General features: G+C 44.4%; 1 protein-coding gene across 2 annotated transcripts in view; it reads left to right on the top strand.

Moving 5' to 3' along the window:
- The window catches only part of SGO2 (shugoshin 2), a 60,088-nt gene extending 46,782 nt beyond the window's left edge, over positions 1–13,306 (top strand). For both annotated transcript variants that reach the window (XM_073646330.1, XM_073646329.1), the window contains exons 7-9: positions 9,570–11,588; positions 12,752–12,893; positions 12,974–13,306. In XM_073646330.1, the coding sequence (XP_073502431.1) occupies positions 9,570–11,588; positions 12,752–12,893; positions 12,974–13,082 (2,270 nt within the window). In that variant the 3' untranslated portion in view covers positions 13,083–13,306. The remainder of the gene's footprint in view (positions 1–9,569; positions 11,589–12,751; positions 12,894–12,973) is intronic.
- The last annotated feature ends 6,399 nt before the right edge of the window (positions 13,307–19,705 follow it).

Here is a 19,705-nt window from a genome sequence, read left to right as displayed (position 1 = left end):
TCGTGTTGCCCTCCCTCTGTCCGAATCCGAAAAGTCCAAAGGAGCGAGCCTTGCACTCGTTGGATTTGGTGCGGGCTTTGAAGTTCTATCTTACAATCACGCAAGGGTTTCGGAAGTCGGACTCTCTTTTTGTGATTCCTGCTGGTCGTCGGCGTGGTCAGCGGGCTTCCAAGGACACTATAGCTCGGTGGATACGTTCGGCTATCCTGGAGGCGTACCGGCTCAAGGGCGAGCCTTGTCCGGTTAAGGTTCGAGCTCATTCCACGAGAGCTGTTGGTTCGTCGTGGGCTTTTCATCAGGGGGCCTCAGCAGCGCAGCTCTGCCAGGCGGCTACCTGGCGCTCCGTTCACACTTTTACTAAATTTTATAAAGTGGACGTGAGTGCTTCCGCAGATGCGGCCTTGGGACGCAGGGTCCTGCAGGCGGCGGTGGTTTAGGTTATCTCTTTATCTAGTGTTGGCGCTTGTTGCGCGCTTGACTATGTTGTTGGGGTGTTGGCGTTTCTGCCACTGTTTCCCACCCTTGAGTTCTGGACTGCTTTGGGACGTCCCACTAGTAATGGATCTGTGTCTCCCTTCCTTCCCTTCTGCTGCTGAAAGACGGATTTTGGTAAAACCTTACCTGTAAAATCCTTTTCAGCGAAGGAAGGAAGGGAGACACAGCACCCTCCCATGGCAGAAGTGCATTATGGTTTTCCAGATGCGGCGCGACTCCTCTCTGATGGCGGTTATCTGGGCTGGGGTCGGCGCGCTAGGGCTCTGTTCCAGCATTGCCAGCTCATCGCAGTTGTCAGGTCCAGTGAGTAGTGCCTGGGACTGTGTGTTCTTTCTGTTATATGCATAACCTGTTATCTCCCATTTCTGAATTTTCAAAAGGGGTTGTGTTGTTCTGCTGGTGTTGTCTGCTCTTCCTTAGCTTGTGTACGGACTGAAGAACATGGGAGTAGGAGGAGCCTAAGCTGGAGGGGCCGGTCGTCACTTTTTCTAATCTGAGGTAAACTATCCTATGGGGCTCCGCCTACCCACTAGTAATGGATCTGTGTCTCCCTTCCTTCCTTCGCTGAAAAGGATTTTACAGGTAAGGTCTTACCAAAATCCGTTTTTCCACGTTCAGCAGAAATTCTGGCACAAATTTTGGTGCCACTTTTACTCATTTCCCAGAGTTAAATGTAAAATGTGCAACAAAAACAAAATTTTAATGGTAAAAAGTTAATTTATTCTTTATTTACCGCCCAATGGTATAAAATTCTGTGACACACCCATGGTGTGAATATGAGCACTGCATCCCTAGATGAATTAATTGAGAGGTGTAGTTTGTAAAATGGGGGGGGGGTACTGCTGCTCTGGCACCTCAGGGGCTCTGCCAATGTGACATGGCACTTGCAAACAATAACAGCAGAATCTGCACTGTAATATGGTGCTCCTTCCCTTCTGAGCTTCCATTTTGTCTGAAAAGAAGTTCCCGATTTACATGTAGAATATTAGCACTCAGGTGAAATTGCATATCAAATTGTACTGTTCATTTTCTCGCAGAATTCCCTTTTGAGAATTGAAAACTTGAAGCCAAAACAACATTTTAGTTTGGGGCTGTGGTCGCCTGAGGGTTAAAAATGCTCAATAGGCCTCTAGATGAATTCCTCAAGTGGTGTAGTTTCCAAAATTGGGTCACTTGTGGGGGGGGTTCCACTGCTTAGGCACATTAGAGGCTCTGCAAACACGACATGGCGCTTCAAAAGTCATATGTTGCTCCTTCCCTTTCTAGCCCTGCCGTGCACCCAAACTGTACTTTTCCACCACTTAGGAGGTATCTGTGTACTCAGGAGACACTGCACAACAAATTGTATGGTTCACTTTCTCTTGTTAGCCCTAAATTTTTCATTTTCATAAGGGTAAGCAACACTTTAGTGGGAAATATGTGATTTTTTTTTATTTTCATGGTTCAAAGTTACCAAATTGTGTGAAGCATCTGTGGGTTTAAGGTGCTCACCACACCAATTTTTTTTTTTCTTTCCACATTGTTTGAATTCCCATGAAGCCCCTAAAGGGTTAATAAACTTCATGAACGTGGTTTTGAGCACTTTGTGGGGTGCAGTTTTTAAAACTGTCACTTTTGGGTATTTTCTGCCACATAGGTCTCTTAAAGTAACTTTAATGGGATGTGATCCCTAAAAAATGGTTTTGTAAATTTTGTTGGTAAAATGAGAAATTGCTGATAAATTTTAAACCCTTCTAACTTCATAACAAAAAAGAATTGTTTAAAAAAATGATGCTGATGTAAAGTAGACATTTGGTAAAAGTTAAACCACACAAAATAGGAAAATAGATAATATATAACAATTTAGGTTAACGGCATGAAAATTCAAAGCTTGACAACTGCAACATTTTCAAAAAAAATTGTCACATTTTTGATGTTTTCATAAATAAACGCAAATCCAATCGACAAATTTACCACTAACGTGAAGTAGAACATATCGAGAAAAAACAGTCTTAGGCTGAGTTCACACGATGCGTATTTCATGCGTTTCCGCGGCGTTTTTGCAGTTGCGGAAACGCATTAAAAACGCATGGTAGAAGGGCAGCAATGTTCCCCAATTGAAATCCGCATGTGCTGTGCCCATGATGCGGATTTTTCCGCAGCGTAAACGCTGCGCTCAAAAATCCGCAGCATGTCATTTAATTTTGCATAAACGCGGCGTTTTCACCACCATTGACTTGCATTAGAACGCGCCAATTCCACAAGACTGCATCTGTACTTGCTTAATTGGTGCGTTCTAATGTGCGGATGGTACCCGGGTGTAGAGGAGAGGAGAGTCTCATCCACACCCAGGTACCATTAAAAAAAGCTGTAAAACAAGAATAAAATAAAAAATATATATATACTTACCATCTGTCGGCCCGCGCACCGCTCCTGCTTGGTTCCCGGCACTTGCAGTGAGTTGAAAGACCTGCGCTGACGTCAGCGTCATGTGATGGGTCACGTGACGCTGACGTCGGCAGGTCTTTCAATTCAAAGTTGCCGGGAGAACGGAGTGAGCAGGACAGCGTGGGCCATCAGAGGGTAAAGTATACATGTATTTTTTATTTTTACCATTCTCTCGGGTCACACCATATAAATCTATGCTGTTTGCATGGATTTATATAGTGTGACCTAGTTGTCAAGCACTTTCCAAGTGATGCTAAAATCGCCTGGAAAGCGCTTGTCAATCCACATGCGGAAACGCATGTGAATCCGCATGTATTCCGCAGGAAAAACGCATGCACAATCTGCATGCGTTTTTTCTGCCAGGGAGATGCAGAAATTTTCTGCTTCATTTCTGCATCGTGTGCACATACCCTTAGAATCAGTGGTATCCGTTGAAGCGTTCCAGAGTTATTACCTCATAAAGTGACATTGGTCTGAATTTAAAAAATGGGCCTGGTCGTGAAGGGGTTAAAAGAACTGACAGTTCGAATATGTACACTGCAATGTCATTTTGACAATGCTGTGCATTATGTTCATTTTATGGAGTGCTTTTTCAGGTGGATTCTGGGCGGTAGCCAAAAAAAATCGCAATTCTGTCTAAAATTTTTTCCTTCCTTTTGACACTTTATGTGCGGTTTCAATAGCTTTATAATTTGAAATAAGATTTTTTTTTTACGTCCCCCAAGGCCAAAACCAGTGTAACAATCAGAGAACAGCATAATAGAAATACGTCACCACTTCTAGATTTTTTACCTATTCCTGGTTTTAGCTTACAAATACTGAGGTAAAAAACTCCCCAAATACTCAGTGTGTGCATGTGGCCCTAAGGGTTTTCAACCTGTGATCATGAGATCGCTTATGCTATATAATACCACAGTATTGCAGTTTATCAAGAAATCGCTGTTCTGTTATGGAGCTAAGATGCCATGATTAAGAACTGTTGAGACGCACTGGTTCGAATCGCATAGGCTTAGTCAGCATTTTCTTCAGGATGTCTTATTAACTTTGTGGTTGTTTCTAACAAGGATTTAATAAAGATTTTTTTTAATTTTAAGGGAACCTGTCACCAGCAAAAACAGTATTAACCTGCAGATATAGGTTTAATCTGCAGGTAACAGCATTACTAACCTGCCCGACGCCCGAACTTAATTTGAACGCTGCGGGAAGAAAATTAACTTTATCCTCCCCGGCAGTATTCGGTTTCAGTCACGGGGGTGGCACCAACACTGGTTGTCACCGCTCTGAGTATATAGAGTGGCGGCTGTAACCATACCCCGACACTGGCTCAGCATTGGGGCCAGCTATCAGTCAGGGCTGGGGGCACGGTTACAGCCGCCACTCTGTATTCTCAGAGCGATGACAACCTACACTGGCGTCGCCCCTGTGACTGAAACCGAATGCTGGCGAAGAGAATAAAGTTAAGTTTCTCCCCACAGCGTTCAGCTGAGTGCGGAATCTATTACCTGCAGATTAAGCCCATATCTGCAGGTGAATGACATTTTTGTTGGTGACCGGTTCCCTTTAAGCCAATTTTAGAATCAAGTGCTGGACTGTCTACTCTTGCATTCTTGGGAATGAATTTTAGTGCTTCGCCAACTACAACCCGGACTTTCTTGTTCAAGCATTTTTGTATTCATCAGCCCATAATTGGTGATTGATAGCAGCACTAAATGGTTGACAGCAGCGAACAGAGCCATACTATTGCCGTGGCTATTAACCCTGCGTCAAGCGCAATAGGCCTGACAGGCACAGCTCACACATTTTTGTTCTCCCCTCCTCCCCAAGGCAGCAGGGGATCCCGCCCCCCCACCTCCAGTACCTTTAGATCTTTTTAGGTGCTCCTTGAAGCTCCCATATTCAGTTTTACCCCTGTCCTTGCGGAGAACAGGTGTGACCTCTCAGGCTCATTGCGTCTGAACCCGGGAGTGCCAGAGACGCATCTGGCCGAGTGTTAATTATGATTACAAACCCTGCACTTCCGGGTATACTTCAGTGCACAAGTAGGACCCCAATCCTTTAAACAATGTCTGCAGTACAGAGGCACAGTGTAATAACATGGTGTCCATAGATACAGGGGTATTAAGGGTGCAGAAATTCAAGGGTTAATCTAGACAGTCATATATAATGCAAATTAGATAAGAGCCAATCCTCTGGTCCATAGTGGAAAGAAAGCAGCAATAGGACAAGCCGTAGGGAGACTCTTGATAGTAGAAACACACAGAATACATTATAGTCTTGGACCTCATTGATTTAGGGTCTAAAAGAAAATATGTTTTAACATTATATTGAACAGTAGCCAAATCTTGCCATTGTGGCCCCATACTCATGCTATACCCTGAATAAAACAGTGTTATGCACACAACACCCTTAGGTAATGGACTGTAATACCTAATCTGAGCTGTTTCTATCAGTAAGGCGGAACCACAGAATAATCTCTCAAATAAAAATACACATGTTCAAAGACTATCAGGAGAGGGGTATCAAGTACATATTATACATACAAAATATTCAAAATAGAAACTTGCTGGTCATCACAATTCAAAGGAATGCTTGTAAATCATACTCCTTATTAAGGGCCCTTGGGACCAGTGTTTGCAATTCGTGGATCCAATACGCCTCACGTTTTTTTAAAAATAGTGTGTAGATCCCCCCCCTTTAGCGAGATTGATCCACCCTTTAAATGACTTGATATAGTAGCTGGGCCACTATGTGCCCCAGGGCTGTGGAGTCGGTAAGCCAAACCTTCGACTCCGACTCCTCAATTTCCATGACACCGACTCCGACTCCCTCATACACGGCTCATGTTTAAGTGATAAATTTACTGTAGCACACATTTTTCTCAGCTAAAAGTCTAGACCCTTAGATCAGGAATAGGACAGAAATTTATAGGACATTTCATAACTTTCCAAAATTCTTATGAAAAAATATTCCCCACAAACTGCATTGAATTACTGAACCCAATTTATTATATATTTTAGGAGTCGGAGTTGGTCCATTTTATTCCGACTCCACCAAAATGGGCACCGCCTCCGCCTCCACAGCCCTGGTGTGCCCTGCACTCACGAAGTGCTGGGGAACAGGTAGCAAAAGTTTTTTACAGCGAATCGTGGATTTATGTTCTGATATGCGGTCCCTTATATGCTGGGTGGTCTCCCCAACGTATAAGAGACCGCATGGACATTTGATCAGGTAAACAACATTGGTGGAGTCGCACGTGTAATATCACCTAATGGGGCAGCGTTTACCCGAGTGGGGGAGGTAGAACGTGTTGCCTTTAAGAATATTATTGCATTGCAAGCATGGAAATGTGCCATATTTCGGCGTGGCAAGAAATCTGTCGCGGGATGTTGGCAGACTGCCCCACATCGGTCCTAACCAGTTTATCTCTCAAATTAGTAGGGCGTCTAAAACATGGTCAGAAGGGATTCTGGAATTCCCTGATATTAGGGTAGGCCGTCTTGATAATGTGTCCGTGCTGCCTAATGGACTTGTGGATCCTATACGCACTAAGATGGAATGTGTGTACGAAAGGAACTCGTTCCAACTGTTGTCTCATGGGTGGTGGAATGGTGTTACATGCTCGATGTAGGACCCCTGGGGGGGTAACCCCTCATTTTGATTTTGGAGCTCATTTCGTCGAGCCGCTGGTTGACCGTGGAATCATTAGACACTATTTGCCTCATCCGTTGGTACTGAGAAATAGGAAGGGACTTTTTTATGTGCGTGGGATGGAAACTATTGAACATTAGAAAATTGTTCCGATCTGTCTCTTCGATGAATAAGTCACTGATAAGTCTACTGGAAGTATCCTTTAGAATAAGCGTGTCCAGAAAATTTAGTTTGGAGGAGTCCATCTGCATGGTAAATTTAAGACCTGGCCAGGCATCAAAGAAGGCCAGGAGGGACTCTGTCTTGAGCAGTGGGTACTGCAGACACCTTTCCAGTGCTGCCTGCTGCAGTGTAATCAACTCCCAGATGACTGATGAAGGTCTTACTGAAACGTCTTGAATCTGGAATTTCTATGAACAATAAAATATTTCAGTCTATGTGAAGAAGCGAGTGCCAAGTCTTTCTTACACTGGCCCAGGGTTAAGAGACAGATTTCAGCCATTTAACACAGATATCATGATTCAGGTGTGTGAAGTGCAGCATGTGAACAAGTCCAAAAAAGGCATAATCTTAATAAAAAAAACCTTTTGTAATTGCAACCATTGGCACCACGCAAACACTGGGTGCTGATGGGGATAAAGAGGGAGCATCCTTCCTCAAATAACCATAGAAATTCTGCCACTACTTTTGACAAAAGCATCTAAGGGGTTAAACAGCTGCGATCGGTACAGGGTGTCAACTATAATATACCGCTGACACCTATTGATGATGAAGCCGACTGCTTGTTAGCCAGAAAAATCATAGCACTAAACATGTTATGAGTTTTGTGGGAATGCATTACCTGCTGTGCTGTAAATGTAAGGTGGATGTCAGTAAAGGGTTAAGGAGGGGTTGAGCATGTGCAGAGGTCCTTGTGAAGGGAGGAGGACCAGGTCAGCAGTGACATCACCTATTGTGATTTCTGGATCCTGTGCTATCAGCTATGTATAGAGGTGTTATCTGTCATGGTAATCCTGCCTCTGATGGTAAGAAGTCTGCTGAAAACTCTTCCTGAAAGGACAGGAAGATCCGTCTAAAATGGCTGCCGTGGCCAATGTGAGAACTGCAAGTACTAACATTTTTAATATAGATCATGATGCGTATAATATAATTTTTTTTCTACCAATTATTAAATGCGCATGTAAACATAAAAGCCTGATTTATACAAGAACTTTCTGACAATACATTCCCTTTAACACTAGTCTCTTTAATGTTGCCATAAATGTCATTGTCTATTGCAGTAGTCTTGTACGTAGTAGGGTCTCTGCTGCTGGACCTCCAGTTCTGACTTTTATACCAGATCTACGGTACTTTAATAGGCAATAGAAAAAAAACCTCATTCATAGGATAGTATGATGTAACGGCAGGGTATGTCGCCCTATCTAGTATAGATGTGCTCACTTTTGGGTCTTGTGTATGGGGCACAACTCCTCGTGACGTTTAAGATTGAGTTCACCTGCTGCTGCCGATCCCGGGTAGGCGATGGGAGCACCTGACCTGAGTGCAGGTAGAAGGAGAAATCTGGATCTGCTGGTGAGACTATCTTCTGGCCATTATTGAAAAGATATATTTGTTAGTACACTAATACTAATGTAGACTAATTGTCTTTGCATCTTTGGCCAATAGATCATCTCACTAATAGCGCAGCCTGGATATCTCATTTTCCCGTAAGGCCACGATCACATAGTCAATATTTGATCAGTATTTTACCCCAGTATTTGTAAGCCAAAATCAGGAGAGGAACAGTCAGAGGAAAAGTATAATAGAAACACGTCACCACTTCTGTATTTATCACCCACTCCTGGTCTAAAATGCTGAACGTGTGAATGTGACCTAAGACTTCTATCTGCACTCAGGTCTACTTAAAATGCCATACAAGTCATTTCTATGAAACCCCAAGTGAGATTCAGACTTGTGGCTAGTAATTGATATAATGAGCTTCATGTGATTACTTCAGCAAAACATGCTTTACTTCTATTAAGTAGCCTAATTGGAAAGGTAATAGGGGCTATGTAGTGTTACTAATTTGTGCATTGGTCTCAGAGACGTTGCTGACATGGTGGCCATCTGATGCCTTGCAGGGGGGACACCATACAAGATTTTTTTTTTTAAAGAACAAAAAAAAAACTAAGGATAGTAACTTTCAAATCTTCTGTTTTGAGCCAGAGGAAAATAAAACGCGCTCTTAAGCTGCAGGTCACACAAGCTACTTTTATTCCCCTGACAAATCCCTTCTAGAGTCAAGATATGTTGCATTCAGATTTTGATGCTTGTTTGCACTGAAAATAAAGACTTAAATCATCTGCATTTCCATTGCAAATCGGCATCAAAATCCACAAGACATTGGATTTTGCAGAGGATTTGTGGCGTGTAAAGCTCGAACCAATAGGTTAAGTTCCAACAATAAATTTTTGCTTTGCAAAACAAAAAAAACAAAGGCAGAGATGGGATTTATATGAATCTCAAACCCCTTTTCTTCCTTCCTTTCTTTTTTTTTTTTTTAAATAAGCTGTGTAAACTGTGTTTTTGAAATTCGCAACGGTTCTGTTTTACTTGTGGTTACGCTAAGTTTTTCTATGTGTGTGTGAATTTTCCCCATAGAATTGCAATACATGCGGAAAATCCACAGGTAAAAAAGGCATGCGTTTTTAGTGCGTTTTTGCTGCCGATATGCACTAAAAACACACGTAATCCGCACATGACTGTATCAACCATAACACTAGAAAGAGACTAAAATCATAGCGTGAAATGCGATGTAAAAAATCACTAAAAAAATGCAGGTAACCTAATTTAGATAATGAGTACATAAATTCTGCTACATCAAAAACTCACCAAATACTCATTATCGGAATGTGGTCTTATGAATCCACTTTCCCTTCATGAAGCAGAATGCTGGTGAGGCACTTTTGGGACATGTCAGATGCCGCTCAGACTATAAAATTTTGTGTATTTATTTTCAGAATCCCTTTCATTCTGCATCGAGGACAGAAGCCAGGAATCTCTCACCAACATGAAAGTCAGTGACCCCATATTGCCTTTAGATGAAGTCTTTTCTCCTAGAAACAGAAATGCACAAAGTGGTGGATTTGTCACAAGGAGGAGGAAAAGGTCTACGGTATCTCATTCTCGCAAGATGTCAAAAAATGAAAGTAATCAGCGGGGCTCTTCGGGCACACGCAGGGAAAGCTTTGCTAGTGCACACTGGGAGATAAATACAGATTTCACCATTCTTCCAGAATTGGGAGACACAGACTTTGGTGGAGCAGAGAGATCTGAATTACAAAAGGGCTGGAAATCAACAATCTCACATTGCTCTTTACTGTCTGATAAATTGAACTCTCCTCTGAAAAATGATGTGGAGAAACACGTCAGCCAAGCTTTATATAAAGAACAACCAATGCAAAGCACAAATCAACCAGAGCCTGTACTAAGTGAGGAAAGTGATCCTCAGACTTTATATCTGGAGCAAGAGAAAACTGTGTATGAAGCCGATATGGAAATGACTACAGGTGAGTTTGCTTCAATAATTGCAGTGTTACCTAAAAACAAGACCCAAGTTTCCAAAAATAAATCCCTCTTACCCGTGAAACAGACTAACACATTGAGAAGAGTGAAGGCAGTCCGTGAAAAAACAAAGAAAATTAGGTCTTCTGTTGACCAAGAAGTCAACGATTTGTCCAGCAGCAGCGAGAAGGGGAATACTGCCAAGTCCACTGAGAATTTGGTAAGTGATGGACATTATGATCGTAGAACATATGTTTTATCAGGGCTTGATGAGGAAAGGTTTGATTCTCTAGATGCTGACCCTGTAAGGTCCGATTGCCCTGCAGTCCATGTTTTGGAAAGCGGAACACAAATATTTCCAGATAGCCAGGTATTAGATGGTAAAAAGACTGAACTGAAATTCACTCTAAAAAAAGAATATTGCACAGAATCGGATAACATTGCCAATATGGCACCCAAGAAGACCAAATCAAAAAACATTAAAGAGGCCTCAAAAACGGAAAGTTCCAGTAAAAAGAAAAGAAAGACTTATAAGAAATCGAAGAATCAACAACAAATAACAGAAGAAAATGTGAACGGATGTACTGAACAAATGGACAGTGGCAAAAAAATAAATACTATGCCTAGTATTAGTGTTAAAAATCTAGAGCCAAAATTACAAAGGGATACCTGTGTTGTAAGTGCACCAAATGATCATCCATCCATAACCGATCTACTATCTAAAGTTCGTGGACTGAATTATAGGAGAGAAACGTTTCTGATTCCTGAGCCAAACCCCCTGGTCTATGTTGAATTAAACTCATCAGTTGAAATAGAAAGGAGTGATGCACTTGTGGAGCCACAACATGACATGCATTCTTCTGCTCCTAAAGATGTCCCTCACAAGATTAAAAACCCATCAGAAACTAAAAAGTCAAATTCTGAAGGAGAGCAGTGTAATCCCATCTCTGACCCTGAAGATCTTCATGATCACAAGAAATCTGTCCTCATATGTTCAGGTAAGAAAGCATCATGCGCACTCTTTTCTGAACTAGACAAAAGGAAGACCTATAATATACCTAGTAAACAAAATGACTTGAGGGGTAAAAAAGCTACACTTGTCCGGGAAAGTTTTATGAATCTAACGTCCAGTCAAAGTGGCAAGGCATGCAAGTTCCCCAACATGGCAAACAAGAATGACTCTTTTGTGCTTGATATGGTTAGCGAGTCCATTCTTGATAACACAACATACTCCAGTTTTACAGAATTTCCATCATCCACCAATCCTGAAGACAATTTTTCAGTTGACATGTCTTTGAAAAGTACTGCTCCTGAGCTCCCAGTGCCTGAAGATTGTAATAGGGAGCTTTCTCCTGTTACAAACAAAATCAGTGTTCAAGATGAAAATGACACCGGCCATCAAACTGACACATATGAAGCCGAAATTAATCAGCAGATCAAGGTAGAAGACCAAGATATGGAAATCGGGGAAACAGGTACTTCACAAGTTCTGCATGTTTGTGTAAATCGTCTATGTTTCTGCATGAGTATTCATTAGTCGGTTTGAATCGTAGCGGCCTTTATTGTAGTTTCATAGTGCGTTTAAGTGCCTGTGTTAGTTGCCAAACAAGTTGTCTGGAAAGTAGACATTTTTACAAAAAGTTCTGATGCTACCTGGTTCTCCCACCAGTCTCTACTTAGCTCCAACTGACATGTCCTTGCATCAGGACATCATTGCAACAGCAGGAGGAGGATACTGGAAGGGGACAGGTCAAGTAGCATTGCTTATTTCATTTGAAAGGGAATCTGTCACCAGGTTTTGCTACCCCATCTGAGAGCAGCATAATGTAGGGGCAGAGATCCTGATTCCAGTGATGTCACTTACTTGGCTCCCTGCTGTCATTTTGATAAAATCACTTTTTTCTTTTTTTACTGCTGCAGATCTAGCAGAGCTTGGAGTGCTGAGCTCTGCATAACACCACCCCCACCACGGATTGGCAGCGTTCTGCCGCTTTACAATGTACACAACTGGCAATCAGTGGCGGGGGTGGGGTTATGCAGAGCACATAAATATGAAGAACTACATGATAGCTAAAGATCTCCTGCTAATAAAAGTGTTTTTTATCAAAACTACAGCAAGCTGCCCAGTAAGTAACATGTCTAGAATCAGGGTCTTTGTCTCTAAATTATGCTACTCTTAGATTATGTGGCAAAAACCAGGTGACAGATTCCCTTTAACTTGTAAGCCTTGCTTAAAATTAATAATTGGCCGATAACCCGGCTGAAAGGGTTGTAATCATTTCTAGATGCAGCGGACCAAGCTACTGCATGAATATGTCAGGAACTAAAAATCGTCAAACTGATGCATTACAGATAATGATGACGTCTGTTTGGCAATCGGCACTCGTGGGTTTCTACTGCTGGACCAGAACACAGCACAGGGGTGTACGGGAGTCATAGTTCCTCTACAGAACCACAGATATTTCTGTTAAGGTCTTGTTTGCTTTCCCAATAGAATTTTTTTTTTTCCTTTGATCAGGAAAGCAATGTGTTCTGGATTGTCCATTATTTCATGCATCATCTGGAACTGAAGGCTTCTGACCATGTTGTTATGGTCTGTAGATCCGTACAAAGACTAATCCTTGTCTGTTCTCTACAGCTATTAAACCTTTTCAGGATCTTACAAACAAAAGTCGTGGCTCCACTAAACAGTCTTGTTCAGATGAAGAAGAAGAAGATTCTCAGGGTCACATAAGAAGAAGACGCAATCCTGTAAACTACAAGGAGCCCCATTTGGGAAAGTAAGCGGAATAAATGTGGTTCATCGTTGTTTAAAAAAGAAAAAGCATATTAATGTCTAAAATTATGTATGTACTTTCAGAAAACTGCGACGTGGAGACAACCATACAGACACTGCATTCCTGCCTCTGCCGGTTGTGAAAGGAAAGGGGAAACGAGCAGGGAGGCAAAGTAAAAAAAATCAAGTCTGAAGAAAGTTGAACGGAAGATGCATGACACTGGGAGAATGGCCTTATTGGGAGAGTTCATCATTGCACCTTGCTCTCATTATACAAGTCTAAATGTATTAAAAATGTCCACAAGGAAAGTGTGTAAGCTTATCTAGTTTTGAAATGTTCAGATTCTGTTCATCAGTATATAAACGTTCTGCTGATATTATTCATTTTGTTAATAAAATATACCACTATTTTTAATATTCATTAGTACATTGTTTGGTTCCATGTGATATATTCTGGTATCTGTATAATATGGTCTTACACAGTTATTTATTGAAATCAGTTGGCCTTGAAGAGAATCTGTTACCAGGTTTTTGCTACCTAATCTGAGCAGTAGAAAAACAGATTCTGGACTGAGCAAATAATATACATCAAACCAATATGGAAAATATATAGCAAATGACTAGCAAAGGAGAGTAGTGACATATACATGCTAGGGCGTGAATGGGAGACCGTTCAGAAAAATTCAGAAAAACCCAAAAGCAGAAACACCGAACTTATGGTCATAGAAGGTCAGAACATGTGGAGTCATAAAAGTAAAAAAAAAATATTTAACATGCAAATGGTTACATGGCGGGTTCTAAAAAATAGCAGTCTGCATTTGTCTTTACAAACAATATGTACTCTTTTTTTTTTTTTTTTTTTTTTTTTTTTTTTTTTTTTTTGAGGATTTGGCATTCCTGTGAATAACTAACCTAATATTTGGTTGTATACCTCTCCAATCAACTTTGTTCAGAAGAACAGCGTACTTTGATTAAAATGTCTCTAACAACCCATATTTACCAGGATTTCAAGGAGAAATGCATGTACAACATGTGCTGGCTTCACCCTTAAATAAGGGACACCTGATTCACACCTGTTTCTTCACAGAATGATTGACCTCACTAATTGATCCACACTGCTATTATTTTGAACACCTTCCCCTTTCAATTAATTATTCAAATACACAGACTCAAAAACATGTTAACTTTCACAAGTCCCACTATGGTATCCCATATAACAATAATGGTGATCACATATAACTCTAGAGATATGATATAACAACCACTTGTATATTGGAAATAAATTAATCCAAAAAACAAGAAACTGAGTTGACGAGATCATAAAATATAACTTTTATTGAAATAAAAATCCAACATTACAAGAATGTGGCTTAAAAGAACACCAGTATACTTCATAGAATGGATGTCGTCCACAAATATCATGCAAAATTTTGTTCCATAAATACACCACCAGGCAAAAAATAGTACTAACCGAAACTGTATAGAAAGTTGGCTACCATGTTGCTAAATCACTATTTATATGGTTGCAAAGCAATCCTATATTGTGAGAATAGGTATACATGGACCCAAATGACCAAAGAATAAGATCTATAACGCACATAACAAATATGACAAATGAACAGCCATGATATTTATTACCTGGTGGGCTAGTGGACAGCTAGTGGATGTATAGGACGACCGCCCGCTCCAACGCGCGTTTCGTCGCCTTCCTCAGGGAGCGCCTAGCCACATTTTTTAGCCACATTCTTGTAATGTTGGATTTTTATTTCAATAAAAGTTATATTTTATGATCTCGTCAACTCAGTTTCTTGTTTTTTGGATTAATTTATTTCCAAGACTCAAAAACATGCAGATCATGAATGCGGAGTCTGTTGGTTTTCTTAGAATCTACTGCACCAACTGGTACATTGTTTGACATGTGGTAATATAATTTATACCAAAAACAGTGATTCATCCTGTTAGTCATATTGGACTGCTATTATTTTTAACACTACTGTATAACCTAAACCACATAAGAGCTAATCATGCACAAGCGAGAAACATCCAAGCATGTGGTACATCATCCATAGTACAGCATGTTGATGAACACACAGAGTAACAAGTAAAAAGTTAGTGCTCTTTAGGTAAAGATGTGAATGCTGTAGCATGAATCAAATATAATTCATATACAATATAGTGCAACAGGCAGACATAATGATGTGATCAGCAACGTCCCTATCATAGAGAATAATACATAAGGTCCGTAACTAATGTTGGGATGTGAGATACACAGGTGCATCTCACTAAATAAGAATATCATCAAAAAGTAAATTTATTTTAGTTCTTCAATACAAAAAGTGAAACTCATATATTATATAGAGTCATTACAAACAGAGTGATCTATTTCAAGTGTTTATTTCTGTTAATGTTGATGATTATGACTTACAGCCAATTAAAACACAAAAAGACCAGCTTGAAAAATGTTTTTAAAATCCAAAATGTTGGCCTACTGAAATGTATGTTCAGTAAATGCACTCAATACTTGGTCGGGGCTCCTTTTGCATCAATTACTGCATCAATGTGGCGTGGCATGGAGGTGATCAGCCTGTGGCACTGCTGAGGGGTTATGGAAGCCCAGGTTGCTTTGATAGCAGCCTTCAGCTCGTCTGCATTGTTGGGTCTGGTGTCTCTCTTCTTCCTCTTGACAATACCCCATAGAGAATCTATGGGGTTAAGGTCAGGTGAGTTTGCTGGCCAATCAAGCACAGTGATACTGTTATTTTTAAACCAGGTATTGATACTTTCAGCAGCAGAAGGGAAGGAAGGGAGACACAGATCCATTACTAGTGGGTAGGCAGAGCCCCACAGGATAGTTCACCTCAGATTAGAAAAAAGTGACTACCGGCCCTTCCAGCTTAGGCTCCTCCTACTCCCATGTCCTTCAGTCTAAAATTTGAGGTCGCAGAGGATAGTCGCTGCTTTTGCAGCTCCTCAGAAAAAAATGTTATTTTATCATTTCCGGACCTGGACCCCCCGTGGTCTAGAGGTCTCAGGGGGTCTCAGCGCTGCTGGGACCCCTGACCCTCCCCTGGCAGATCTGCGTACCCCTTAAGGAGGTCCCCGCAGAAGCTTGCCGGCTCCGGGGGATACAGGGCGCTGCCTGGCGGAGACGCACACCGCTTCTGTGGGGTCCCTGCGCGCTCCGCCGTGGGGGGGAGCAAAGGGACACTGTGCCACACATCCCTGGGGGTCCCTGTGGTGCTCAGCTGGGTAAGTGCTCTCAAGGTCTGAGTGCTTCAGCGGCTGCGGCGGCAGCCGCTGTTACTGTTACAAGTGGTGACTGCTGTTTTGTCCTTGCAGGAAGGATATCACCGCTGCTTACGGCGTTTGTGTAACTCTGCTAGCACGGGAGCAGGGACGGAGGAGCCGCGGGCTCCGTTAGTATGCGGCGGCGGGGGGCGTGGCTTTGCGCCTCTCTGCTGCCTGTCATCTTAGCCTCAGGCAGGAAGCGCCCGGAAAGCGCGCGCTGGAGCTGACTCAGCCCCTTCTTCTTCCGGGTCCTTCTGCCGGCGTCCATTACCTCGTGCAGCGCCTCCTACTCCCTGCTCCCCGCTCTCTACACCACCAGACACCGGGAAGAGCGGTAACCGCGGCAAGCTGGTGAGTCACTTCTGCCTTTTAAGGCAGAAGATTCCTTTTTCTCACTATTGCAGCGCAGAGCACCTTACTGCTGGCCTGTTAAGGCAGACAGGGTGTGCTATATCCGGCGCTGCTACCTCTCTGCTGAGGAGGCTCTGGGCGCACACCTCTGTCCTTTTAAGGCAAAGGTGTATTGCATGGTCAGCAGCATTAACCCCTTCTGAACGGGGTCTGGCCTCATCAGGGCAGTTAACCCTTTCTGGATGTGCATGCTTCTGGGATCAGAGGGTGCATCACCCTAGTCTGTTAGGTTAACTTTTGCTCTGCAGGCAACTGGGGTAGCTCTTCTCCCTCTAAGGAGGAGCTTTAACCCTTCAGTGCTTGGTAATTTTTTTATGTAGGAACAGGCTGTGGTAGCGGAATCACACATCCTCGGTTACTGTACCCATTGTAAGGATTACCGCCTTTTCCGCGACGCTCGCAACTGTGTGGGGGCATGTCGGATCAGGGACCAGGGGGCACGGACCTCTCTCCCGGTCCGCTTCAGGATCGGTCACGCGTATCTGATACGCCGGGGTCTTCGACGGCGTCAGGTTCGACACTGGTCGGGGGTCTCAGTGATGTTAAAGTGGAGGCGCTCACACGCTCCATTGACAGTCTGTCTGACCTCCTGGGTCATTGGGTATCAGCTAAGTCCCAACCGATGTCACGAGGCAAGAAGCGCCACAGGCCTGTGGTGGCGCTGTCTCCTCCGCGCAGTGCGTCGGAGGCTTCGGAATCACCGACAGACTCTGCTGGTGAGATCTCCGATTCTGATGAAGAGGATTGGCAGGGTCGCTCTGCTTCGCTTTCGGGCCACGTGGACGCTTTTATTGGGGCTATGCGGGAAGCGTTACAGCTGTCTGAAGAGGTGACGAGGCGCCCTGGCAAGTCGGCCCGGCTGTATCAGGAGTCGCGTCGGGCTCGTTCGACGCTGCCGGTGCACGGTGGAGAAGGAACTCCTGTGTCCGGATAAACGCTTCCAGGGGATGCGGTTTTTTGATGCCCTGTATCCCTGCTCCACGGAGACGATTGCTAATTGGGTCCCCTCTCCTGAAGTGGCCGTGCTATTGTCTCAGCTGAGCAAATCTTCTTTGCTTCCTGTTAAAGGGAAGGCGAGTCTACAGGAACCGCTGGACAGAAGGACGGAGTTAGCGGCGAAGTCCATCTACGAGGCCACGGGTCATGGATTCCGAGCGGCCTTGGGGGCCATGTGGGCTGGTGAGGCTTCTCTGCGGTGGTTGGATCAGCTGCGGACGGCGTGGCAAGATGGGACTCCGCTGTCTGAGGTGGAAAGGCTCTTCCAGCTGTTGGAAGAGGCGGCCCGATATGGCAGGGACGCAGTGCTGGATACTACTTCGGTTCTGTCCAGGGCTCAATCCTCGGCCGTCACAGTCAGGAGAGCACTGTGGCTTAAACAGTGGACTGGAGACGCAGTATCCAAACAAGGTTTGCTGAGTCTGGCATACAAGGGCGGTCAGCTTTTTGGTTCGGACCTCACGGAGCTGATTGCCAAGGCCAAGGATATGGCTTTGCCGCAGCGGAAAGCAGCGGCTTCTACGTCTGGCAAGTCAAGTGCCGGTAGTGGTCGTCGGTCCTTTCAGCCCAAGGGACGGTTCGGTCAGCCCTCTTGGAGATCGGGTCGTCCCTCGTCTTCCGGAAAGAAGAACACCCAGAAATCCAGTACACCCTGGAAACAACATTTCCGTCAGGACAAACGGGAGGTTGACAAACAGCCCGCTAAGGCGGACTGATGCAAGGAACCCACTCGAGGGCTCTCGGGTGGGAGGTCGTCTGCTACAATTCGGGTCGATTTGGGCGTCCCACGTATTGGACGCCTGGGTGACGCGGGTTATGTCGGCAGGCTATTTCATAGAGTTTCATTCTCGATCCCCGGACAGGTTTCGTCAGTCACGCATCCTGTCCGAGCTCAAGCTGGCTGCCGCACTGCTGTGGGAGGTCGACTCTCTTCTGCAGCAGGGTGTGGTGGTTCCGGTTCCGCTGGAGGACCGGGGAAGGGGTTTTTTTTCTCCAACCTTTTTGTGGTCCCCAAAAAGGAGGACAAGTTTTGCCCCATTCCGGACCTCAAAGAATTGAATTTTCATGTCCGGACCCGGAAATACCGTTTGCACAATTTCATTCCCGGGGTCTCCAAGATCTTATTCTGACCCGTTGGGATCGATCGCCGGCTTCGCTGGATCGCTGTGTCGGTATCTCCCGCAGGGTGCGAGAGTCTCTTGGATGGTGGTTACGTCCGGAGGCTTTATCCCTGGGGAAATCCTTCCTCCTCCCACGGTGGTCGGTAATTACCACCGATGCCAGCCTGACTGGCTGGGGGGGGGGGTTTGGAGCGATCTCTGGGTTCAGGGGGTCTGGCCGTCAGAGGAGTCGTCTCTGCCGATCAACATCCTGGAGTTGAGAGCAATATTTCTCTGCCTCCGACATTGGACGGTCCCCTTGAGCGGTCTGCCGGTCCGGATTCTGACCGACAGTGCAACAGCTGTCACGTATATCAACCATCAGGGCGGGACGAGGAGTTCCAGACTCATGATGGAGGTCTCTCAGATCCTGGTATGGGCCGAGTCCAGGGTTCCAGCCATCTCCGCGATTCACATCCCAGGAGTGCTGAATATCACGGCGGACTTCCTCAGTCGCAAGCAGGTGGATCCCGGAGAATGGAGTCTTCATCCGGAAGTTTTTGCACTGCTGTGCTCCCGTTGGGGGACTCCCCAAGTGGACTTGATGGCATCCAGGCTGAACGCCAAGATTCCGACGTTCAGGTACAGGGACCCGGAAGCTGTGGCGGTAGATGCTCTAGTGGCCCCTGGGACCAGTTCGAGCTGATCTACGTGTTTCCGCTGGTATCCTTACTTCCTCTGGTGATCCAGCGGATCAAACTCGAACGAATTTTGGCGATTTTGGTGGCTCCGGATTGGCCGCGGAGGGCGTGGTATTCAACGCTGGTGTCTTTCTGGCGGCGCCTCCGTTTCCACTGCCTCTTCGCCCGGACCTGTTAACTCAAGGGCCCATTCGCCACCCGGACCTGAAGTCACTTCTTTTGACGGCGTGGCACTTGAGACCGAGATCTTGACCCGTCGTGGGTTTTCGGCCGAGGTCATTGCCTTGCGGGCGGCCAGAGGTCCAGCTACGACTAGGATT

The sequence above is a fragment of the Phyllobates terribilis genome, unplaced genomic scaffold (assembly GCF_046119375.1).
Source record: "Phyllobates terribilis strain yellow unplaced genomic scaffold, ASM4611937v1 Scaffold_9__5_contigs__length_417890890, whole genome shotgun sequence".
In the NCBI taxonomy this organism is placed as follows: Eukaryota; Metazoa; Chordata; class Amphibia; order Anura; family Dendrobatidae; genus Phyllobates; species Phyllobates terribilis.
Note: the sequence above shows the minus strand (reverse complement) of the source record. Positions and strands in the feature narration are given on the sequence as shown.